The 25,903-nt window shown below is 40.1% G+C and overlaps 1 protein-coding gene across 1 annotated transcript in view; it reads left to right on the top strand.

Annotated features, from left to right (window-relative positions):
- Window positions 1-25,903, top strand: part of Adgrv1 (adhesion G protein-coupled receptor V1) — a 568,841-nt gene that overhangs the window by 141,465 nt on the left and 401,473 nt on the right. Inside the window, exons 41-52 of the mRNA XM_060383611.1 lie at window positions 98-236; window positions 1,624-1,765; window positions 7,303-7,565; window positions 9,544-9,719; window positions 10,213-10,337; window positions 13,037-13,194; window positions 13,285-13,431; window positions 13,644-13,751; window positions 17,213-17,477; window positions 18,435-18,557; window positions 23,120-23,342; window positions 23,670-23,874. Of these exons, the coding sequence (XP_060239594.1) occupies window positions 98-236; window positions 1,624-1,765; window positions 7,303-7,565; window positions 9,544-9,719; window positions 10,213-10,337; window positions 13,037-13,194; window positions 13,285-13,431; window positions 13,644-13,751; window positions 17,213-17,477; window positions 18,435-18,557; window positions 23,120-23,342; window positions 23,670-23,874 (2,074 nt within the window). The remainder of the gene's footprint in view (window positions 1-97; window positions 237-1,623; window positions 1,766-7,302; window positions 7,566-9,543; window positions 9,720-10,212; window positions 10,338-13,036; window positions 13,195-13,284; window positions 13,432-13,643; window positions 13,752-17,212; window positions 17,478-18,434; window positions 18,558-23,119; window positions 23,343-23,669; window positions 23,875-25,903) is intronic.

Here is a 25,903-nt window from a genome sequence, read left to right as displayed (position 1 = left end):
CTGTGTGAGCTACTACCTTAAGTTCAGATTAAGTTGCTTCTTCACAACTATGAAATAGCAGTTATGAGAGAAAACTGAGCCTATGTCTTTATTCCAGGTTTGAAGTGAATGAAACCAGTGGCATTGTAACATTGGTAGCCCAGAGGAGCAGAGAGGCCCTGGGCCATGTGTCCTTGTTTATGTATGCCCAGAATCTAGAAGCCCAGATGGGGCTGGATTATATCTGCTCTCCACAGGTAAGGCTCTGTATAACTATGGCAGCCATTTACAATCACTGTTCCTTGAGAGTTGTAGTGATATAGGTCTTTCCTGGATAAATTAATCTCAATAACTACTGTGTAAGCTACTCCAGAGTGAGACCAGACAGGTAATTTCTAAATTATATAGTTCTCTCTGCTGTAATAAGCAATTGAATTAAGTTTTTATTCCAAATATCACTTCAAATTTACTACTTTCGGAGTATTTAATTCTGTAGAATACTAGATCATGCATTAAAAAGGTTAATCAATAGATTTTCCCAGATTGTTTCTATGCTTTTTTTGGTCTTAATTTACAGAAATGTTTCAAGACCTTGAAATACTTTTTAAAAATCTTGTGTTTCCATCCCCTTCATTTCCTTTTTTTTTTTTTCATTTGGATACCATTTTATTTTATTTATTTTCTTTTTTTTCTTTATTAATCACACTTTATTCACTTTGTATCCCCCCTGTGGTTCCCTCCCTCCTCCCCTCCCAATCCTTCCCTTCCTCCACCCTCTGCATTCATGCCCCTCCCCAAGTCCACTGATAGGGGAGGTCTTCTTTTCCTTCCTTCTGATCCTAGACAATTAGGTCTCATCAGGAGTGGCTGCAGTGTCTTCTTCTGTGACCTGAACTGATTGGCCTGCTCTTTGATCAGGGGGAAGTGATCAAAGAGCAGGCCAATCAGTTCAGGTCAGAGACAGTCCCTGTTCCTATTACAATGGAACCCACTTGGATACTGAACTGCCACGGACTACATCTGTGCAGGGGTCTTAGGTTATCTCCATGCATAGTCCTTGGTTGGAGTATCAGTCTCAGGAAAGACCCCTGTGCTCAGATATTTTGGTTCTGTTGCTCTCCTTGTGGAGTTCCTGTCCTCTCCAGATCTTACTGTTTCCCACTTCTTTCCTAAGATTCCCTGCACTCTGCCTAAAGGTTGCCCATAAGTCTCAGCATCTACATTGATAGTCTGCAGGGAGAAAAGAGGGAACAAGTCAGGAGCCTGACACAGAGGACCTCTGAAAAGCTCTGCCCTGCAGACTATCCCCTTCATTTCTTAACCATCTATTTGCTTTCTTCTACTCTGTAAGCTTTACTTGAAATATTTTCAGTTTAAAATTAAACAAAAAGAGATCATGTCAAAAATTAAGCTCCCTGGAGCTAGTTTCAGGAGGTTACAAGATGCATGATGAAAGTTCTGGGAACCCAGCTTTGATGCTCTGAAAGAGCAGCAAATGTTTTTAATTGCTGAGCCATCTCTCAGCCCCCAAAATAGCTTATTGTCTTCATTATCAGTTTTACAGTATTGCTTTCTAGACCTTTTATGAAAACTCAGAGTGAATTTAAATTTATGGCTTTTTCTTTTATTAATTTTTTTTATCAGATTCTTCATTTTGCTGATGGAGAAAGGAATAAACATGTGGATGTTATGATTCTGGATGATGACATTCCAGAGGGAGATGAAACATTTCAGTTGATATTAACAAACCCTTCTCCTGGACTAGAGCTGGGGAAAAGTACAATAGGTAATTATCACTCATTTCCCACAGTCTTCCTTTTGCTGTCCTGGCTTTAGCAGTGTGCAGCCAAGACGATGAGCCTTTTCCTTGCCTCATAAGAGAAGGGCTCTTAAGCTCTGCATTTCTAAGTTCTCATGCCAGTTGTAATGAGTCTGTGTGTCCGTGTGTGTGAAAACAGCAAGGTCAGAGTAGGCTGATGATTAAAGTAGTATTAAATGATCTTTCACAGTTACTATAGTTTTATTCAATGTGTAAAAGTCTTTTTCTCAGAATTTGAGTTCTGGTGTGATTTTATACTTAATAATAACAAAAATCATGACCATGGTTCTTCCAGTGTTGCTTCACTGCCATGGAATTTATGTATAGACTAGGGGTACTGAAGTCTCAGAGACAGTATGAGAGTTTTAATTCTCTAGTTAGAATGGTTTGCTATTGTTTTTAAGGGCACCCGATATGACTGTGGGTTAAGCTCTTCGATTACTCTAAACAATGGCAAAACAATAACGACAGAGCAAACACTGTGGATGTACTGAGTTCCACAGAAGAAAAGATTTGCTTGTGCATTTGTTATAATTTTTTATTCTCTGAACATTTCATACAGATTTACAGTGAAAAATGATTATATCCACCCACATTTTCCCGCCTCAGCTCCCTTGGATTCCACCTTCCCCAACATGTTCCTCTCCCAACTTCATACTGTCACCTTCTTTTTCTTCCTCTTCCTTCTGGTCGTCATCATTGTCCCCCTCCTCCTCTTCCCCTCTGCTTTTTGATAATCTACCAAGTACAGTTAGTGTATGTGTGGGACTATCCACAGGCCCATGGGAAATCTACTAGTAGCTAAACCCAAAGGAAACCGATTTTCTGCCTAACTTCTCGTCGTTGCCAGTAGCTCCCCTGTAAAGGGTGGGCACTCTCAACTCTCTGACAGGATCTCATCTGGCTTGATTTTGAGCAAATATTGTGCACATAACCCTAGCTGCTGCTAGTGGGTGCAGCAGCCGGCATGTTCAGAAGACAGTGTAGGATGGTTCTTCTCTCCTTGGCTCCTCCATTCTTTCTGCTTCCTCATCTGTGATGTTCCCTGAGCCTTGCGGGTTTTGGGAGGGAGCTTTGATAAAGAGGTCACGTTTCAGGGTGAGCACTCATAGCCTTAGAAGAGGTTTTGAAAAGTTACTTCTGGGTGAGAAAGTAGCTCATTGGTACTGTGGTTGCCTAACATGCACAAGCCCTGGGTTTGGTCCCCAGCACCGCATATACGGTGTGCTGGTGCAGGCCTGGAATCCCAGTATTCAGGGGGCAGAGCAGGAAGCTTATGAGCTCAGGGCCAAACTCAGACTATACCTAAAGGGCCAGGCCAGCATGAACTTCACGAGACTCTGTTTTTGACAAATGGCAGATTCTCTATAAAGGATCATGCTTAGCATTGCACAGGCCCACAGGATCTAGACTGAATTTTCCCAGAGTCCTAGCCACTTACTCTAGAATGAAATAAAAAGTCACACATATTGCGTGTAGTCAGGAAGCTTTTTTTCCAAAGCAAAGCAATGGAACAGATCAGAAATATAGTGTTAAGCTTGACATCTGGTCACATGTAGGAGGGTACGCATGGTCCTGGTTATTGGCCTTTTTATGTGCTTTAGGAGAAGGAAGAGCTTGGTTGCTCAGGGAGAGTAGCTTTTTTTGTGTGTAACTAACAGATCAAATCATACAGTCAATTCTGTACTATGCATATCCCTTCTTGTAATGCATCTGATTTCTGTCATATTCATGCTCAGTTATACATAGACATAAGATAGTAAATATGGGATTCTCTCTTAAAGTTCAATTCAGGACATAATTTTGCCTTATTGTACATGCACCCACCATAATTTTAAGCTTAATAAATACATCTAGTAATATTAAGTTTTAAATTCAGTTCCCATTTGTTTTGGGGAAGTGCAGTGAACTTTACTGACAGTACGTGAGAATTGGGCTCCTAACCCCCTACACTCCTTCTGGGGATTCTGGGATGGATATATAAGAGGAGATGCTCAGTGTGTGAGGATTCTGGGATGGATATGTAAGAGGAGATGCTCAGTGTGTGGGGATTCTGGGATGGATATGTAGGAGGAGATGCTCAGTGTGTGGGGATTCTGGGATGGATTTGTAGGAGGAGATGCTCAGTGTGTGGGAACTAAGCTGAGGCAGATACTTCCCAGTAGCTGAAGGCCTCTGTCTTCCTTCCCTGTTCTTTCTGGGTGTATGCTTCAGGGCTCCATTCTCCTGACAGGCTATTTTCACCATGAGGTCAACCACCATGTTAGTGGATCCAAATTCATTGTCTTAGCAGTAAGTGAGCTTGGCAGAATGTTCATCGACAGCAAAGCTATTGTCATAAAGGGTAGAAGACAAAGTGTCACTGTTAAGGTTCCAGGAGACAACCTGCTCCCCTATAGCCCAGGATTACCACTAGGGACCTGTGACATCTGTTACATTCCTTTGTTGATATTGTTGTATTTGACAGCTTTCTCTAAGGCAGCTGGTCACATTCACAACAGACACACTGAGGGTGGAACAGGGAAGGCTGTTCTGCAAATGTCCCACTCATCTCTGGAATTATCTGGCCTATGTCCAAGTGGACGCTAGGATGCTCTTCTGGGCAGTCCACAGGCATGGCATTGCAGTTCTCCTGAGGTGCCAGCCACAGTCCTTTGGGCTGCAGTGATGACATGGTCTACAGTCATGAGTCCCTACGTGGTGGTGAAGCTGTCATGGAAATGGTAGAGGCGTGGGTCTAAGCACTTGGTGTACAGGGGCCTTGCTGACATTTTGAGTAAATTTTCATATGTCTCATGGCCACGTCCATTGCAAACATGCAGGCTCAGCAGGGGGGCAGAGATGATGATCCTTCAGCTTCACCCTTCAAGGGGGCCCCAGCCTTATCCGTGGTTATGAATTACCAACAGATTCCACTATGTTTTCAACACAAGTATCACCCCCTTTGATACAGATGCGAGACAGAGGAAGCCTTAAGTAACAGAAGGTTCTTGTACTCAGCCTTGGCTGTGGAAGACAGTTTTGGTGTAATCATACTGGGTGTAGATGATTTGGTTGAGGTCAGCAAAGGGGTCATTAATGGCAACAGTATATACTTTGCCTGAGCTTAAGGCAGTCCTGGTGAGCAGGTACCCAGGCCACCAAATCCGTTCACTCCACGGATGAGGCTGACCGCCAGAGAAGATGTGGCCTGGAAGTGTGGAGCTGTCCAGGAAGATCAGAAGGCTCAGTTGTTAGACTTTTAAATCCTCTGAGGTTGTACTTTTTATGTTTCAAATTCATTATATTTTCTTTTATTATACATTTTAAAAATATCAGTATTTTTGTTATTTTTTTAAAATTAACAAAATTTTCTCCCAAAACAATGTACATTATTTTTACTATGTTTTTCTGAAATTTTCATCATTTTGAATTCTATGTGATCATTTTTAGCATAGAATGAAATTATTTACTGATAATGATAATATATAAGGCAAGAATATAAATTTATTTTTATTCTAAAATACATAAGCAACTACTGTAATTTCTAAAATGTGCTTTCACTGGCTATTAATCTTCAATATAAAATTTATTTTTATCTATGTGTCCTAGTTTATTTTGTTTCTCTGATAAACACTATGATTAGAGTACAACAGAGTGGAAAGGGTTAATTTTAGCTAAATAGGTTCATCAGGAGCAGAAGACCAGGCAAGAACTCAAGAAAAGAATCTGGAGGCAGGAACTAAGGCAAAAAGGCCATGGAAGAATGATGTTTAATATCTTGCTCTCTGTGGCTTTCTTTTTTTCTTTTTGATTTTTTTAAAATTCTTTATTAATTACACTTTATTCACTTTGTATCCCCCCTGTGGTTCCCTCCCTACCCCCATTCCAATCTCTCCCTTCCTCCACCCTCTGCATGCATGCCCCTCCCCAAGTCCACTAATAGGGGAGGTCTTCTTTTCTTCCTTCTGATCCTAGTCAATTAGGTCTCATCAGGAGTGGCTGCAGTGTCTTCTTCTGTGGCCTGGTAAGGCTGCTTCCCCCACAGGGGGAGGTAATTACAGAGCAGGCCAATCAGTTCATGTCAGAGATAGTCCCTGTTCCTATTACAATGGAACCCACTTGGATACTGAACTGCCATGGGCTACATCTGTGCAGGGGTCTTAGGTTATCTCCATGCATGGTCCTTGGTTGGAGTATCAGTCTCAGGAAAGACCCCTGTGCTCAGATATTTTGGTTCTGTTGCTCTCCTAGTAGAGTTCCTGTCCTCTCCAGATCTTACTGTTTCCCACTTCTTTCCTAAGATTCCCTGCACTCTGCCCAGAGGTTGCCCATAAGTCTCAGCATCTGCATTGATAGGCTGCAGGGCAGAGCTTTTCAGAGGTCCTCTGTGTCAGGCTCCTGACTTGTTCCCTCTTTTCTCCTTCTTTGATGTCCATCCCCTTTGCCTTTCTGGATAGGAATTGAGCATTTTAGCAAGAGTATATGCTCAATTCCTATCCAGAAAGGAGGACTCTGCGGCTTTCTTAGGTTGCTTTTTTATGTAAACCGCGACTACTCTCTTCTGCCACCACATGAGCCATCCTTAGAGAAAATTCCCCACAGGCTTGCACTGATGCTAGCCTCAGAGGGGCGGGGGAGGGGAGAGAGCCGCTGCTGCAGGAATGCGAGCTACTGTGTAAGGACCTGAGAGTGGGTCAAGGGGAGACAAGGTGGCCACAGACAGCAGGTTGTGCCTTTCTTTGTGTGCATCTTTCTTGTGTTTTCACATTAATTTCTGTGCTGTCTGTTTCAAGTGAGATCCCTTTACTGTTATATTTTCACACAATGATTGTTTAATATAGGGCGCTCTGTGGCTTGCTCAGATTTTTTTTTTTTTTTTTTTTTTATGTAAGCCATGACCACTGTCTACTTCCACGTTAGTCATTGTTGAAGAAAATTCCCCACAGGCTTGCCTGCTAGTTCTGTCATGGGCTGAGCTGTCCTCAGAGGGGGCAGAGAAGGGGATATGTAAAGACATACATCACATTATAATATGTAGTGGATATCACAGCTATATAATGCTATATATGTACACACACACCACCTGATATATAAAGATGTTATGATAATGCTTAAGTCTGTATGTCTAAGCTGGCAAGATGGCTCGGCATATAAAGGTGTTTGCCACCAAGCCTGATGACCTGAGTTTGGTCCTGGGACTTACACGGCAGATCTCCACAAACTGACTTCTGACTTCCACATATACACACACTGTGACATGGGTGCTCTCCTCCCAGGTAAGTGAGTGCGATTGTAAGAGTACTACACATGATGGCTTCCACCACAGCTCTGCTCGCTTCCGGCTTTTGAACGTCTGTGGCGTATCTGTGTCCACTGTGTCACAAGTCTGTACGATGGGAATAGTAAAAGAGTGTCCCTTAAAGGGCTATAGTGAGAACTGAATCAATCCGATTACACAGTAGTATAAAGTCATTGCCTTTCTCCATTCTCCAACTCCTGCTTGGACATTTTTGCTTCAACAGCTTTGATTACTGTCCTTGCGAATGACGATGGCCCTGGAGTTCTGTTCTTTAACAACAGTGAGCACATTTTTCTCAGAGAACCGACCTCTCTCTACATGCAAGAGAGCGTGGCGGTGTTAGTCATCGCACGAGAGCCTGCACAAGGCCTGTTTGGAATCGTGGCTGTTCAGTTTGCCCTGACAGAAGTCAATTCTACAGCTGAATCTAAGGACCTGATCCCTTCCAAAGGCTTTATCGTTCTAGAGGAGGGTGTTCGATCCAAGGTACAGTGTGAATCTTTAATATCTTTAATGAGAACAAACATTGTCTTTAGTATTTAAAAATGATTTCCCCTCAGAAGTGGGCCCTATGATTTCAAAAAACGAAACAAAAAAAAAATCTTCCTGAATGAGAGAGACAAAGGCACTAGTGTGTGGCCAGCATTACAGCGTTATAACATGTTTGCAGATGTCAAGTGGGGAAATTCCTGTGAATATGGTAGAGGAATGTGCAAGGATTAGATTGTGCCATTAGAGTTTCGAAATTTAAAGTAATTGTCAGTTTTTCTTTATACTATCTTTAAGAAAATAAGTTAAAAGAAACATCCATCATTGGGCTTTCATTGCTGCCTGCTGAGCAAACATGACTGCTTGCTAAGGGCTGCGGATACAAGAGCAGGAGGAGCCTAATAAAAAACGATAATTTTATTATGAACGCTGTCCATAATAAAAATAAAGTAAAGCAGACCTTCTAACCTTCCTTTTCTATATTCTAACTTTTTTTTGTTTTGGAATTCAATTTTATTATTTATTATTTTATTTTTATTAACTTCTTATTTCTATTTATTTTACTTTTATATATATGACTATTTGACCATGTATATATGTGTGTACCACATGTGTGCTTGGTGCCTGTGGAGGTCAGAAGGGGTGCATTGGCTCCTTTGGAAATGAAGTTACAGACAGGCGTGAGCTGCCATGTGGGTGCTGGGAAGTGAACCCAGGTCCTTTGGAAGAAAAGCCAGTGCTCTTACCCAAGAGCCATCTCTCCAGTCTCTCAACTTTATGTCTGAGATACAGTTAACAGTATCTGGTTACATTATCTTCCACGTTTCAAAGCTAGCATGCCACTAGAGTACTGTGCCTACAGTGGTTGGACAGCTGCAGTCATCTAACGTCTGGGGAATGCTCCTGTTTCCTGCTGTGGGCTGGACCCAGGACCTTGGGAATGCCAGGCAGATGCACCTCACTCCCCTTATGTCATGTAATCCGCAGCATATTTTCCATGTTCAGTATTTTTATATTCTTGAAAATATAAAACATTTAATTGATTTGTTTAAATTTTTACTTAAATTTTGAAATGATATGAAAGCTTAAAGCATAAGTGTTTTATAAATTTGATAGGACTTTATTTTTTATTTTTATTTTTTTCTTTTGGAAAGAAAATAAAATTTTATATTTAAAAATGTAATATTTTAAAATTACTTTTTTATTTTGACTTTTCCTTGAGTGTTTTCTTATAGTTTTAAGATGCTTTGATATGTTCACTAGAAAAATTAATTGTTAGAACAAATGAAATAATTTTTGAACAAACCTAACTGTGCCCCACATTTTAATTTTAAAATATAAGCTGTATGGTACACATATTTGCACATGTAGCCACCACTCAGAGTAAGATGTTCTAATAACTGCCATTCAGAAGCTTCTCTTTTTGTCCTTTCCCCTTTCCAGAGAAAATGGTTTTCCCACTTACAACCCAGGGCTCATCTTGCCCCGTATGGAGGGGAGGTTGCATCAGCTGCAGTTTTCTGTCTCTCACACAGCATCCTGGAGCGTGGGAATTCACCTACCACAGGTGGTTCTCTCTCTTTACCCAGCTGCATTCCGTAGCCGAGACCACAGCCCTTTCACTCTGTGCTGGCAAGCATTTGGATGGGTTCTAGCCTGGCATGGATTCTAGACAGTCATTTCCAGTTTGGAATGAGGTTAATGAAATTATGCAGCCCAGATAAGGCAAAAGTGTCACGTATGTCACAGAAATAGGCACATGAGTTTTTTCAGACACTGGAGGAGCAGCAGACCACAGGGCTGACAGCCCCCAAGGTAGGAACTTGAGACAGTTGTAGTCATCTCATGATGGGGATCAAGTATAAATGGAACTCATTTCTCAAAACATATGTTGTCAAATGTTTAGTACATTTCTCCATGTGTCTTTCAGAAATGACCGTGTTCTCTTAACTGTACTGTTTCATTTTGTTGTCAGGCCCTGCGCATCTCTGCCATATTAGACACAGAACCAGAAATGGATGAGCATTTTGTCTGCACCCTGTTTAATCCAACTGGAGGTGCCAGGCTCGGGGCCCAGGTTCAAACCTTGATAACAGTTTTGCAAAATCAGGCCCCTTTGGGACTATTCAGTATCTCTGCTGTTGAGAATAGGTATGTGTTATTTATAAAACATTAGCATTGTGAAACAAAATAGGTAATACTTTTGAACTGAAAACATATAGAAGGAAATTAATATCTGGTTATTTTTAAAATGTCTGGATCTGATATATTTATATTTTATTTCTTAAAATAATTAAGGGATCAGACTATATTAATAGGCTAAACATTTCCTACTTCATTTATTTCTTATCAGATATCTGACAATATTGTTTGACTATATACTGTAAAGTGACAGATATTTAATCATTGTTACGATAACATAATTGGAGTGTCATATTTATATCTTTTATTAAAAAATTTCTATAAATGAATACTTTTGAATACTAGAGTCTAGTCTCTCCAGTGCATAAAATTTGTACACTTGAGTGTATGCTTTTTGAAGTATTTGAAATGATATGCTGGCAGTGTGATATATATTTTATATTTAGAAATTGTAATTTTTTGCTCTCCAAAATCCTTTTGTTTTTTTGTTCGTTTGTTTTAGTGCTACCTCTATAGACGTTGAAGAATCCAACAGGAGTGTGTACCTCAATGTGTCACGTATGAATGGCCTTGATTTGGCTGTGAGTGTGCAGTGGGAGACAGTATCTGAAACAGCTTTTGGCATGAGTATGTTTAGTTTTTTTCCATGAATTGTGTATTCCTCGTGTGTTTTCAACAGAACAGGTACTTGACTCTGTGATTATATTCATAGTATTTATTGTGTGTTTATCATGCACTAGTTTTGGAACTCAGCTCACAGAGCTTAGAATTTAGGCATTGCCAGAAATAAATATAGGAAATAAAAATAATTTTGCATTACAAATGGTAGTATATGCTTTAAAGGGGAAATTGGAAGTAGTGAAAATATAAGTGAGAGCTGCAGAGTTGGCTCTACAGTTAAGATTACTTGATTCTCTTCCAGAGGAGCTGAATTCTGTTCCCAGCAATCATGTCAGGAGGCTTACAACTGCCTCTAATTCCAGATTCAGGGGATCTGACACCTTCTTCTGAGCTCTGTAGGCACCTATACACATGCCATATAATCAAACACACACACACACACACACACACATAAAATAAAAAATATGAGGTGAGTACTTCCAAGGAGAATCAAGGTGTGAATTAGGACTGACTGATGAATGGGGATGGCATGAAAGGACTGGACTGGAAGACACTGGGGACTACAGTGAGGGGCTGGCAGTGCTGTGGACAGAGTCAAAAACTGACACACAAGAGAAACTATGGAATGGACAGTGGACAGAGAAGTAAGAGAGAATGCTAACCTTGATTAGTTAGGAAAGCCAGATCATTAAAGACCTTGAAAAATATTTCTTGCCCTGTTCATCCTGGGTTCATCCTGGGTTTAGCCTTTCAGTGGCTTTGGCATGAGTAAGAGTGGTGTGTGTGGCATGACCATGTTTTTATTTTATAGATATTGTTCATACTGTCATGTACAGAATTGTTTGCATAGACAAGAACGGCGCAGAGGATAAGCAAGGAGGCAGCAGGTTAGGTAGCCTAGAACAAATGATGGATTGGCTGATGGTGGGTGAGATGCTGTGGCTGACTCCAGGTTTCTAGCCTGAGTTGACTGGAAGTTCAAGCTCTCATCTAAGAGAGACATTATGAAAGAAGTATTATTTGATACGGAGAGAGGACTATGTGTGTTTTGGAACATGTTGTATTTGAGTTAGCATTGAGAAGATATTCCTCTGGATTAATTGGAAATTTTCTGATGGATGATGAATTTGGAAGCTTTGGCATATTGTACTGAGACTCGAGAATTGAGAGACTAAAAAGAGAAACTGTAGTTAGATTGGGGACAGGCATGCACACTGCACTCTGTAAAGGCTTATATTGAGTGGCTATGGATAGGAAGATGACCAAAGAAAGGAGATTTGAAATACTTGTGAGAAACCCAGAAAAATGCAAGATTGCTTCCAAAGGCAAGAGTGTGAGAATTGAGGAGATGCTGTGTGTGCCTCTTTAGGTGGAAGTTCAGTAAGATGAAAACCCAATCATTTCAGTTACTAAGGTGGGACTTATCCATGAGCATAGTGAAGGCTATTTGTTTAGGGGTCAGGAACTGAAGAATATTTTGAGTGGAGGTCAAATAAGAGAGACTTTAAATACTTAAAAGGATTAGGGTCCAGAGAAAATATTGTTGAACATTGAGAAGTCCTATGTGAGCAGTTGAAAGTTACTGGTACTTTCACTGCTGATGGAAAAGGTCTAGGAAATCAAGAAAGACTGAAAATTAGGAGGAGAAGCAGAAGTAGTGATAATGCCTAGAAGACAGGAGACAAATATCCATGTACATCGTATGTCATATATGTGACACGATAGATGAAGAGAAAGCCTTGGTTTCCCTTGCTACAGCTTGTTCTTGCTACAGCTCTTGGACGTAGCCCTGAGAATGGTCGACCCTGAGAGGCCCTTGTTTAGTCTTCATTCACCACCTTCGTGTGTCACAGGACAGAGGATTTCTCTGTCTGTCGCTTTTCCTCATGACTCTTACTGAAAAGGCTGAGGAACATTCTGAACATTTGGAGATAAGAATGTAGTGTGTGCTTTTAGGAAAGAAAGTCTCTAGTGGATACTGCTCTGGCTATTGACGCTGTGTCTTCTTGAACTAAAAATCTAGCTATTCTGTAATTTACATAAGTTACAGGTTTTGTTATTCTTATTCTATCATGTTCATATAATTAGCTGAAGTTTAAAAATATCTTACTTTGGAAAACAGTCATGACATACACGATACAACTTTTTAAATAACAATTCATCATAAATTAGGATTTTCTCTTTTAGTGTTTTTAAATACAGAATTTTAGAACATGTAAAATTTATAAGTCCTCTAGGTCACTCGAAGTCAGTGAGTGTACATGGATATTATAGAATAGGAACTGAAAAACTTTTGGATGGGCAGACATTAAAAATGTGAGATTAGGTTTTATAAGACCGTTAGCGTGTTTCTGTAAAACATACTTTTTTATTTTCAAGTTTCAGCAGTCTTTTGTTCATATTTCTGGAAGCTGACAGAAGTCATTCTAGCATGTTTCTCTTAGAATTTAGTTTTGAATGCACTTGGGAAAGATTGCAGCCTATAGATGAAAGTATTATTACTACTTTTTTAAAAATTAATATGTTTAGTTACTGTTTTCAAGCTTTCTAGTGTTTCTCTTTTACACACACACACACACACACATGCGCACATGTATCATCATCTTTGTAGTACACTCACTAGTTTCACCATTCAAATGATCTCAAGGGAGATAAGGTTCAGATGCAATTATATACATATATATTTATTTATTTTATTGTTTTAGGGGGAACGGATGTTGTCTTTTCCATATTTCAAAGCTTTTTGGACAAGAAAGCCAGTGGCTGGTGTTTCTTTACTGTCGGAGATTCAGTTTATGGCATAATGTTAAGAAACTCGTCATCAGTTGTTTTCCGATGGCAAGGGACGTTCGTTCCAGTGGAGGTAAACATCCCTTCTCGCTTCATGGTACACCAAATTTGTAAATGAACAGTTTGAAACCACATTCATTACTAATATAATTTTGTTTTCTAGGACTTAAATATAGAAAGTCCTGTGACTTGTGAGGCCTTTAGTATTGGTGTTTCCCCCTATCTTGTGATTACTCACGGGGAAAGAAATGGAGAAAAGCCTTCTGTTAACAGTGTGTACACAGTCACTTCTGCATTCAAATTACTCCTGGTAATTTTTTTTCACTTCTCTGTAGATTGATATACATTGTAGCAAGTATTTTAATTCAAGGTTATTTTTGTCTCCAAGTGAAACTTCAGAATGTATCACTGCGAAATAAATACATTTTCAAATCTTAAGCCAGGTACTAATGCATCCTATTACTGCATTCAGTTGCTTCCATCATTAAAGACTTTCAAATGTTTATTCCCACTCTTTTGCAGGTACAGACAATCATTATATCAGAAAGTCGCCAAGTAAGACATTTCACCTCAGACAGTGAAGACTATTTCATCATTGCAAGTCAAAGAAATGATTCTGAGTTAACTCAGGTGTGATTCTCTCAGAGTGAAGCTTTCCCTTCTAAAACATGCTAATTAAAATCTGTTCCTACATGGTCTGTAGGATGCAGTACATATAGTAAAAATGCTATTATTTGATGGTGATGATGTGGAGTGATACCAATTAGGCATAGTCAGTTCTTGAAGACTAGGGTTAAGTTATTAGAGTTTCTACAGGAGACAGAACAAATCTGATAATAACATGAGCATTTGATTAGGGTCTGGTTCAGTTGCACAAACAGTGGAGAAAAATCACAGCTCAGCAGATGGTGTTGGGAAAGTGTTAGGATTGGCATGGCCAAGTAGGCATTCTGATAGCACACCACATTTCTCACTGCGCTGGTGTAGTTCATCTTGTAATCTTGGTGCTTAATGCTGTTTCTTTGTCACTCCGGCATGTATAGGTGCTTCTTACCTCTTTATTTTCAGCTAATGGCTCTCCTGCAGCAAAAGCTTCCAGAAGGAAGCTTACTACCTTTTACAACACTTGAAAACCAGCACCATGCCCCCTTTCCACCTACGGGCCGTGTCTGTGGAAGCCTGTCCTCTCACATCAATGCCGTTCTTGCCTTCAGAAGCTCTCCATGCTGGCATTTCTCTTTCGTGGGGAATTTTACAGAGAATATAATATTCATGCACTGCCCACTTTAGAAAGAAAACCTCTCAGCTCTGATTCTTTCTCTCTACCGTATGAAGAAATCTCTTCTTACTTGGTCTGAGTTCCATGACAACTTGACAGAATCTAGCTATGGTTAGAATCTCGATATGACTCTGAGGGTCCTCCAGATCAGGTTACTTGAGGTGGGCAGGCCCACCTTCACTCTAGCAGCACCATTCCATAGGCTGGAATTCTGGAGAAAACAGAAAAGTGGAAGTGAGCTGAGCATGTCGTCTCCCCATCTCTGGCAGTGGACCCACAGTGACCAGCTGCCTCAGTTCCCACGCCACGCCTTCCCCACTATGACAGACTGTACCTGAAACTGTGAGCCGAATAAACACTTCCTGTGGGTGATTTTGTCAGAATACTTTGTCCTAAAACAAGGAGGCAATATGCTATTTCGAGCGTAGCAGTGGTGAATGGCCTGGCAGGACTTCTGGGATGTATGTATCTTCACTGTGATTGCATATGGCAGTCAGCATGGCTTCAAACTTGAAACATCTTTTCTCTTGCACAGATCTGTGTTCTGTCTTTCTTTTTACCCTCACCATCTTTCCCTCTCCTCCCTTGCACTCTCCTTTCCATTACTTTCCCTCCCTTCCTCTGTTCCTCCCTCCCTTTTTTCCCCTTCCCCTACATACTGCCCCATCCTTCCCAGACATTTGCTGTCATTTCCCACTTCCTTTCTAAACTGAGGTGTGGTAGAGTTCTTTAGAATTCAATCTTTCTTTCTTTCTTTCTTTCTTTCTTTCTTTCTTTCTTTCTTTCTTTCTTTCTTTCTTTCTTTCTTTCTTTCTTTCTTTCTCTGTCCTTGGGTAATTTTACATGTCTGTGGTTTGACATACAAGCTGTAGGCCATGTCTTCCAAATCGCACCTGAAGCCTTTCCTCTGTTGTCTAGACTTCAGTGACTGTTAATGTTATTTTTACAAAACTGTGTTTGTTTCTCAGTTTCTCTCTTGATCTAGCTATCACACAAAATATTTGCTTAATAAGAAGCTTCATGACATAATATTGAGCACTTATTATTCTATTCTTAAGTGTTTAAGCTTATTTAGTTGCTTCCCAGTGTACTTCCCAGAGACACTCACCCTGTGTAGCTTTCTTTGCTGAGCTCCTCTTCTGGTTCCTCCTGGACATCTGCCCATGGCTGAATCCCCTACTTCCTCCTCTAACTCCTCTTCCCCTGGCTGGCAGGAAGCCCAGGACTATCATTTCCCCTGCTCGGTGATTGGCTGTAAACTGCTTTATTGGCATACCAGAGGGCAACTGAAAGCAGTATTTACAAAACATTGAGATAGGAACCAGGATTGCAACCAGATATCCGGTACAGAAATCAGTATTTGAATTACACAGTAACCCTATTTCTACATGTGTCTACTTCTTTCCAAGCACACTTACCTATATTTTAAACATATAATATATGATATCTTGGCCTGAACTTAAATTTTCTCCATTCGAGTTGTTTCATTGTTCCTTTATGTCAGGCAAAAGCAGCGTCATAAAGTAGAATTATTGAAGGGTAATTATGGGATATCTTCTGCCTAATTATAGTTGTAAATTCTTTTTATCTGTTATCACGAAGTGCTTTTTTGAACATGTCGTATTAAGAACACAGGCACATCTGCCCACTTCTTACCAACACCCCCCCACAAGGTACCTCCTCATCATTTCTCACTGAGTCAGAACAGCATTGCTGCCCATCTCTAGAACTGTCTGACCTCTGCAGATTCATTCTCTGCTGAGTATCTGCATTGGCCTTTTTAACAACATTGGTTTCTTTTATTCCTCATTTTAAAACTGCTCAGCAACTTCCAATTACTCTTACAAAAATTTCAAAATTGTTATATAGACTGTATGTTATATAGTATTGCCATCTATCCTCATTTTTCCAGTATTGCTACACCGTTGCTACTTTGTTGCTTTGATACAATCATTTCTTGTCTGTTTTACTGTCTCAGAGATCCATATTTGAACTATTAATTATGTCATCACCCCAAGGGAAGGCACTGTCTTACCTTTCCAATCTCTAATTCCCTTAACATTCTTTTAAGTTATATTAATCTTTGCCTAGAACAAGACAAGTGTTCTGTCTTAGGAGCCAGCCAACATCTAACTTGACATCCTGAGGATATCCATATTCTGTATTCTATCATCCTGTCATGTTCAGTACTGTCTCAGTGTGCCATCTTTCTTTATTCACTTATTGATGGCATAATTTTCCTTTCTTAATAATTGATGGGACCTTACAAGAAAAAAACCACTTTGTCCATTGCCACTGGACTAACACTTGACTGAAAGTCCCAGCTTTTGCCTAAGTATTACAACTCTTTGTAAAAGTGACCAGGATGTAGGATAAACCAGGTAAATCATGAACTGTCTTCTAAATCTCACTCTGTGGAAACTCACCCTAAAACTGTATATACATTGCTACCACGAGGACAGAAAAAGAGATTGCTACCTTAGGGTGAAAATATCTCTGTGTTTCATGGTTTGAGATGCTGCTGAAGACATGGAGGCATCAAAGATTTTGTACTTTTATACTCAGTTCAATTCCTTTCTATTTTTTTGGTTTTCTACTTCCATTACCTCTCCATAAATTTTATACTGATTTCTTCTCAAATAACTGATTCCTTCTCAAATAAATAAATGGATAAGATTCATTACTTTTCTTTAATAATCCTACCCCCCCAACTAAACAGAAAGCTCCAGGAGGGTGGTACATGGTCCTGCTAATTAGTCACAGGTGCTGAATTCCTGGTGGTAAGGGGTTTCTGTTTGGACTTTCCCTACAGGTCTTCAGATGGAACGGAAGTAACTTTGCCTCACATCAGACATTGCCTGTCCGAGGTGTGCTGGGCATGGCTTTGTTCAGAAGAGGAGGCTCTATCTTCTTAGCCATTTCCCAGGCTAATGTCACACGAAGCACCGTTATATTCACATGGTCTGGTAGTCAGTTTATTAACTTTCAAGAAGTGTCGGTCAGTGGGATAGCACAAGTTGAGGCATTGTCTTCAGGAGATGATGTGTACTTATTTTTTGCCAAAAATGCATTTCTAGGTGAGGAAATACAGTGTTTGTAATGTATGTACGGGTGCTACCCAAACCACCCAGCATTACGTTGAATGTGTAGCTACCACTAACGCCATCGGATTGTATGTTTCGTGTGAAATGTTTTCTTTCTTTGATGATCCGTAGGCTTTCTTGATTGAGAGTGCTAATGCCAGTTAGAAAAGGCAGAAGAGAAAACATTGTACCTGTGATCCTGTGTTGTGCTGAACCATCATTTTAAACTCATATTCCTAGGAAATGAGGAGTAGATAGGAAACGTGGAAAAGTGTATAAAGATTGTGTATTCAGTCTTCCAGTAGTTATAATTTTGTGTGACTGTGATTGGAGTATCGTAAGAAATTTATAGAACCAATAATGTCTAGCAAAGTTTTATAAAACTGAATCAAAATACAGTCTGCATAAAAATATAATTTCTTCTGGTTATTTCAGCTTCAAAGATGAAATGTCAACAATTGTCAACAAGGAAACATTTTATTCCTTTTAAAAATTTTAATGATTATTTTTCTTTTTTGTACATTGGTCTTTTGCCTGCATGTATGTCTGTATGAGGGTGTCAGACCCTCCACAGTGAAGTTACAGAAGAAGCAGTGAGCTACCACGTGGGTGCTGGGAATTGAACCCAGGTCCTCTGGAAGAGCAGCAAGAGCTCTTAACCACTGAGCCAGCTCAGTGTGCCATCTGAAACATTTTATTCTTGTTCTTTCTTTGGTGTGGTTTAGTGTGTGTGTGTGATTCATGTGACGGACTATGTCTTCTGATGTGTCTTAGCTGTGTGTCTGCTTCATGTGATAAAAACAGAAAGAGACTGCAGTATTCCTTACCAAGATGAATTCTGAGAATAGATGTTTTCTGTGCAATTTGTTTTAATTGAATTTAAAGTAATTCTACTATGCAGTTTTGTCATTTTCTTTGTACCACTTGTTGCTTTTCATTTCTTAATCATAGGAAATCAGAAGTCAATTGACATTTTTATCTGGGAGTTGGGACAGTCATCTTTCAGATATTTCCAGTCCCTGGACTTTGCTGAGGTTAACAGCATCCGTTCCTTCACACCAGCTTCTGGAATAGGTATGGACTTTTCAGCTGCTAGCTGGTCTCACCTGCAGTATGAGAAGCCAGATTGATTCCAGTCTAAATGAATTTAGACTGGCATGTTCTCAGAGACTATTTTGGTTGGTGTATAACATCAGAACCTTGTAATAATCTATCCTGAAGAGCAAGAGTTTAAAAAAGAGTGATGTTCTGAGACAGTTTGGACATCACAGGTTATCTTAGTGACTCAGGACTCTTAACAACTCCTGGTTCATACTCTAAGCATGACTAAGGTAGATATCCTTAAGATATTTCAGATACTCATTTATAGGCATGTATTTGCCTTATAAGATAAGTCCTCTGAAAGGTTCCACCCAGTAGGGGATCGAAGCAGATGCTAAGACGCACAGCCAAACTTTGGGCACAGTGCAGGGAGTTGTAGAAAAGAGTAGGGGAATAGAAGGACCCAGAGGGGACAGGAACTCCATAAGAAAACCAACAGAGCCAACAAATCTGGGCCCAGAGGGCCTGCTAAGACTGATGCACCAATCAAGGAGACCATGCATGGAGAGGACCTAGACACCTGGCTCAGATGTAGACCATAGGCAACTCAGTCTCCTAACTATGGGTTTTCCTAGTAAGGGGAGTAGGGGCTGTCTCTGAGGTGGCCTCTGTTGCCTGCTCTTTGATCACTTTCCCTGTGGTGGTGGGGGCTTGCCAGGCCACAGAGGAAGAGAATGCAGGCAGTCCTGATGAGACTTGATAGGAGAAGGTCAGATAGTATGAAAGGAGGCTGTTCCCTTTATGTGGAATAGGGGAGGGGATAGAGGAGGGGAATAAGGAAGGGAGGGAGGGACTGGGAGGAGACAAGGAAGGATGCTACAATCCAGATGCAAAGTGAATAAATTATAAAACATAATTTAACTTTAAAAAAGGCATTTTAGAGGCACATGCTGGCTAAAACCCTTCTTTAAGAATGTGGTCCTGTTTTGATATAATAAATACGAATGAAAAGTCCTGCAGCTACTAACTAAAAGAAAGTCCTGAGACAAGCTAAAAGAAAGTCCTGACCTGGAAGGGATCTTGGATGTGTGAAAGCTTTGTGTACAGCAACGAGCATTCATGAGGACTTCTGACAATTTAAGTGTGGAAATCACAACTTTCATAAGTTGGCAATTATGAGGCTATTGGACCTGAGAAAGGCTGAAGGAAAAATGCATTTAGTGGAAGCAGCCACCAGCTTGGCTCAGGTTGGCTGCAGTTTGAGGCAACATTAAAGCATTGCAGGTGGTCAGGTGTGGCATCGAATCAGGAGAAAGCCAGGGGTTTAGATGCTTGGGGATAGGTGAAATTGCACACTTAAGGGATATAGGGCAAATGATAAAAGACAAGAAAAAATAACACAAATCTACAGGAGTCTGTTTTTTCTTTTTTTATCTGTGGAATCCTAATTCCCCCTTTCTCTGCTAGGCGCTGCACCTGTAGGCAGGGTCACTAGTCTCCCTCTGCATTCATAGATCACCCTTTAATTTCTATCAGGTCGATCCTCTTTCCAGCCTCTACACTTGTCTCACTCTACCTGAGTCCTGAACCCAACCTTCCCTGCTCACACGGAGGTAAACATGTGTTGGTTGTGATGCTCTCCCATGACATACAATAGGAATGACTTTCTTATTCACTCAACAATTGATTTACTGAACACATTCTATATCCTTCCTTATGATTTTCAGTGTTTTTTTTTACTTATCCTTTAATTTTGGGCCTTTCATTTCTGCCTCCCTTGTACGACAGGTTTTCGAATGGATGTACTGTCTACTCAAGTTACTTACTGATATTCATGATAGTTGCCTAATTAATATTTTAAAGGAAGAAGTGCACAACATAGATGGGCTGTTAGTTAACGTTATAGAATTCCTTTTAAAGATATTAAAAATATGTAATAGGTGCACTTTCTAAAAGAATTCAGAAAAAAATTTCTGCCAGAGGTTTTTATGAAGAGCTCATTGTGAGGTTGCTCTGTTTCTTTTGTTTCTGTGACTTGAAGTTGTAGAGACATGAAAAGACTGTAATAAATTACTTAGAATAGCTATTATAAAGTCCTGAAAGCTGAAAGTATGCATTAAAGAATGTTCAAAGGATTTTTTATTTTGTATATGTCAAATATTTTATTAAAAATGATAAATTGGAGCCAGGCGCATGGGTTCACATATTTGTCCTCTGGTTAGTTCTATGACTGATTTCTGAAAATGACGAAGAAAAATGAACAGAACAACTATTGCAGGAATATGTAGGCTTGCCACTTCCTTCTCTCTTGGCTCCTTTATTGGTTAGTAGATTGTTTTAAGGTGGCAATCACAGTGGCAACAATGGCCACTCAAAGCACCTGTAGTCTCTTCCTTGCAAAACTGTAGTATGCAGTAGGAGAAAGATGTGTGTGTGTGTGTGTGTGTGTGTGTGTGTGTGTGTACACATGTGACAAATAAGATTATAGCTACCCCAGGCAATTTCCAGGAAACCATTGAATAAAATATCGGACAGAAAACTTGAGTTGATTTATGATGTACCTACAAAGCTTTCCTCAGTAATCATGGGACTACGAATTACGGGTTAAAAAAGGAGTCAAAGAGTTGATCAGGAGATGGGCTCTAGGCAAAGGAAACACACCTTACAAAGAGATAGTGGGAGTGCGCATGCGCTTTCTGGAAACAACCAGAAAGAACCCAGGGCAGTGCGAGCACAGGCAGTGAGGGAGTAGTAGGGAGAGGTATGGACAAAGCATGCTTAATTAAGTCAATTAAATGGGGAATCAAAGGATTTTGGTCTATTATAGCTCCCTTTGTGGGGAAACTGATGGAGGAAGGGAGGGAGAGAGGAAAGGGAGACAGGCACTGAGAGACATGGAGACAGAGAGATTCTTTTGTTGACTAGTTTAAAAGGGTAGCATTTTTCATTTTTTTTTTTTTTTGGAATGTCTGTAATTTTACAAAGCTTTGTGCAAAATATTTGGCCACTTAAAGATTCTGATATGCTGTTAATATTTTCCATCTTTACCTTTGTGCAATTCTTGGGGTTTGTTTGTCTTTTGTTTTTCTAGACAAGGTTTCTCTGTGTAGCCTTGACTGTCCTGGACTGGCTTTATAGTTCAGACTAGCCTCGAACTCACAGAGATGCTCCTGCCTCTGCCTCCCCGAGGGCTGGGATTCCAGGCGTGAGCCACTGTGCCCCGCTTATACAATTCTTAGTAACACGCAACAGTACCTAACTGAGTTACCCGAATTAATGCGGTAATAGTAGCAAAGCTACAGTAATGACCAGGAGGTTCTGGTGAGTGAGAGCCAGGGTGCTGGCTTTCTCACTGTAACCTGTGGGCTAGCATATCAGAAGGTTGTCAACCCTTCCAGATTTGTGTTATTTTAATGCCCACTCAGTCCTCCTCCACAGCCTTCTGCTCCAGAGAATGCCAGACAAGGTGAGAGCCTGCACACTTTTCTCCACAGTTCCCCAGGCTCACTCCGTTTATGTCTCAAGAGCGTAGAGTACTATAGGTAGTATTTGAAGCCACCTCTCTCCTACCCTGTGTAGCTGCAAATGCATACTACTGCTGTGAATGGAAAACACGGGTCCTGGCAACATCAGAAGGGGCCTGGCAGAGCATACTCAGAGTGTCATGAGTTTGTTCAGATTCTTTGGATTAATTAAGTATCTTAAATAACTTGCTAAGTGAAAATAACAATTTTATTTCTACTTAATACTGAAAATTTCAAATGTTAAGCAATGAATTCTCAGTCTACAGGAAATCTTAGATATATTTAAGAAGAGCTATAGCGATTAGTACTTATTTACTAAGATTAGAAGCTTGTTCAGGTGAGATGGGCCGGTGAGCAGAGGCTCTTGCTACGAAATCTTACTGTCAGAGTTTCACCCTAGAAGCCATGCACCGTAAAGATAGCCAGCTCCCAAGAGCTGTGCTCGGACCTCCACCGGCACATGCGGAAACACTGTCATGTACAAAAATAAATAAAAAAGTAAAACTTTAAAAAATTACAGACTTGAATACTATGTGGTAGGTCATTTAGCCATGTAATGCCCTGATCAGAGTAGGCTGATTTAGAACTTTTGTTTACATTTATTACAGCTGTTGGTTGCAAATGTCAGTGATGGTGACTGAAGAATAAATTATTAAAGTATAACAGTTGGTGGTGAGAGTATGAGTTTTGGTTTTATGTAAGTTTATGTAAGTTTTATGTAAGTTTGAAGACAGACAGTAAAGAATACAAAATCCATTTTCGTTTCATTATCCTGTGACTTTTCTTTCCTTGAACAGATAATGTGTGCAATGTCAAGCTGAACTGGTCTGTGCACTACACTCAGCAATTACTTATATCCTAATGTTTCAAAAACAGAACCATATTTGCTACAGTCTAGTAATCAGAGTGTGTGGCTTTGAGAGTTGGAAGGGGTTTGCTTCGGAGCTGTGAAGAGAGCTCCTGTGGGCTCACGACGCTTCACTCCTGTTCTTTTCTTCTCCTTGCAGTCCATACTCTTCTAGCTGGCCAAGGAAGGTCTGCTTCACTCCTGTTCTTTCCTTCTCCTTGCAGTCCATACTTTTCTAGCTGGCCAAGGAAGGTCTGCTCTTCACTGCTGGAATTCAGAGCGCAATGAGTTCTCTTTTGTTCTGGAAGCGCCCGCTGCTCAGGATGCGGCTTTCATTACTGTGAAGTCCCTTAATTCAAGCAAGACTTTAATTGCCTTAATGGGAACTACTCACTCGCATTTATATGAGCTGACCTACATTTCCAGCCAGTCTGACTTTATTCCTAGGTAGGTTCAACATTGTATGTTTTTTAACCTAAACACAGCTTCGTATGGCACCAAATGCCTTCTTCTCATTGATTGAGTGACTGCTTTACTACAATGTAGGGACCATTAATAAGGCAGAAATCTGTGTTCATTATCCATATGTTAACACCTACTCTACCGAGTTAACCAGTAGTATATGAATATTTTGTATGAAAAGTTTACTTATGAAATGTTGTGATGCTTATAAGACGTCAGTATTATCAGTGTGATGAGAATTTGGGACTGACATAACATGTATATCACTCAGTGGTCACCACTGAGTTATTTTATGTGTGCTTCTCATGCTAGTTTAGGTGAACTGATATTTGAACCTGGTGACAAAGAAGCAATAATAGCAGTAAACATCCTCGATGATACAGTGCCAGAAGAAGCAGAATCCTTCAGAGTTCAGCTTAAAAATCCAAAAGGAGGAGCCGAGATTGGCATTAACAGTCATGTGAGAGTCACTGTTCTTTCTAATGATGATGCCTATGGAATTATCGCCTTTGCCCAGGTAAAAGGACCTAAGATTCTACACTTACATCAAAGTTGTTGTACTGACAAGTTAGTTTCAATAAGCTTTCAAAGAGTGAGGGACCTGTTTTCAGTCTTTGTTCCTTCCCTTGCCTCGGCTTCACTTCTTACCCTATTGTCTACAGAGAAGTCTATTGACATTACAATAGACTTAGCCACTGGATTCCCTGGGACACTGTGTCCCTGTTTGTTTTTGTTTATTTACTTGTGTTGACTATAAGACAGTGCTGTTTGGTCTTGTCTCAGTGTTTTGCTTCAGGTACTCTTTAAAAAATTATTTTAAACCAGTGGGGAGTAATAAAGCAGTTACAAATATACCACACAGTGTGTTATATCACACACATCACATACAACTATGACCCCAAGTGTATTGTGATGTATTAGCTTATTATATAAACAGCTCTACTGCATCTTTCCCCCAAATCTCCCATGTATGAGGAAAACCTAGTTCAAACAGGCTTAACCACAAAACACATCCATAGCAAAGGTGGACTTTGAGCTGGTGGGTTGGTTGCATATTACCCTGTGCCGCTATGGCTCAGACAGGGCCGTCATACCTCTCCATGCTATCATCAGAGAGCTGAGCCCCCATTCTGCTTGCTTGAAAACTCATTGTTATAGTACTGGTTTCATCCAATTAGTGACAGAGAGATGCTTTCATAGTCCCACAACCGCCTAGAGCTTTAGTGGGTCACTAGGAGTGTTCACAGTACTTGGTGGTTAGTCAGTACAGGTCACTTTTATCTGATAGCCTTTAAGATGAGGGTGAGTAGAATTTCTGGTACATATTATGGCTGTACGGAGGCCTCATTCTATTAACCATCAGTAATGAAGAGCATGGAGCCAAGAAAAGGCTTTTCTTTCTGGAGTCAATTGTGTACATATTTTAATATCTGGCATTTTAAGGTTGGGGATTTAGCTAAGTGGTATAGTGCTTGCCTAGCAAGCATATGGCCCTGGGTTTGGTCCTCAGCTCAAGAAAAAGGACAAAATAAAAGTACATTTTCTGTACTTTTGATCAAGATTGTGTTACTTTGAAGCATATATAATGTGACACTGAACAGCTGTGTACTCTTGGATTGGCTCTCTGTTCAGATCAACATTCAAAACAGTACTTCTGTAAGCATTAAGGAGAAGTGTCTTCAGGTGACCTCTGTTAAGAACACATGGAAAATCTTACAGAAGAGGTTGCTTTAAGAAGCATATTTTATTCTTTACATGTTTGCCTTATTGAGAAATCAAGGGTGCTTTAAGAAGGGATTTGTGGCCAAACTAACGCTGTATGTCACTAGCTATGAACGTGACTGAATGAAAAATCATAAACTTAACTTAAAACATTATGAGAGTTTTTTTAAGCTAATATAATTGTACAATTCTTAACCATGGACTCTGTAGATAATAAGTTCCTGTCACAATGCCTAAAGGTTGGACATACATGAAAGGATTCCTTTTGGGGAAAAGTTCTTTAAATAGTAAAGATAGGTGGGAAGAGCAGAACTGTGAAACAAACAAAGACATGTTTCCTTTCTAGCAGGAAGAAAGGTTGCACAGACCATGAGCAAAAGACATAGGTTGGCCAATTGAGTATTTTGCAGGATAGGCATTTAAGCCCAAGAGACACTCTTAATTTACTAATAGGAAAGGAAAACCTGAAGGAATTACCAGAATTTAGACAGAGGCAGAGAAATTTCCTGCCATTCTGGACTGTGTTCTTGCTTTTCTAAACCTTTCAATGTTGTATATATTGCTTTTAAAAAATGTATGCTGGGTATAAAGTAATATATGTCCATTCAGCAAAATATGTCAGGAAGACAAACATACAAACAATGCAATATGATTAATGGTTTCTGGTGACTTTAGGCTATTTATGTACTTACTTGCTGAGATGGTTGTACCATATAGTCTGGGCCAGACTCAAACTTGCTGCCTTCCTGCCTTCCTGGTGTTACAAGCCTGAGCACAATACCTTACACTGTTGTGTTTCACGTACCGTTTCAGGTTGCTCGGAA

The sequence above is a fragment of the Meriones unguiculatus genome, chromosome 5 (assembly GCF_030254825.1).
Source record: "Meriones unguiculatus strain TT.TT164.6M chromosome 5, Bangor_MerUng_6.1, whole genome shotgun sequence".
Taxonomy (NCBI): Eukaryota; Metazoa; Chordata; class Mammalia; order Rodentia; family Muridae; genus Meriones; species Meriones unguiculatus.
This window is presented reverse-complemented; position numbering and strand designations above follow the sequence as displayed.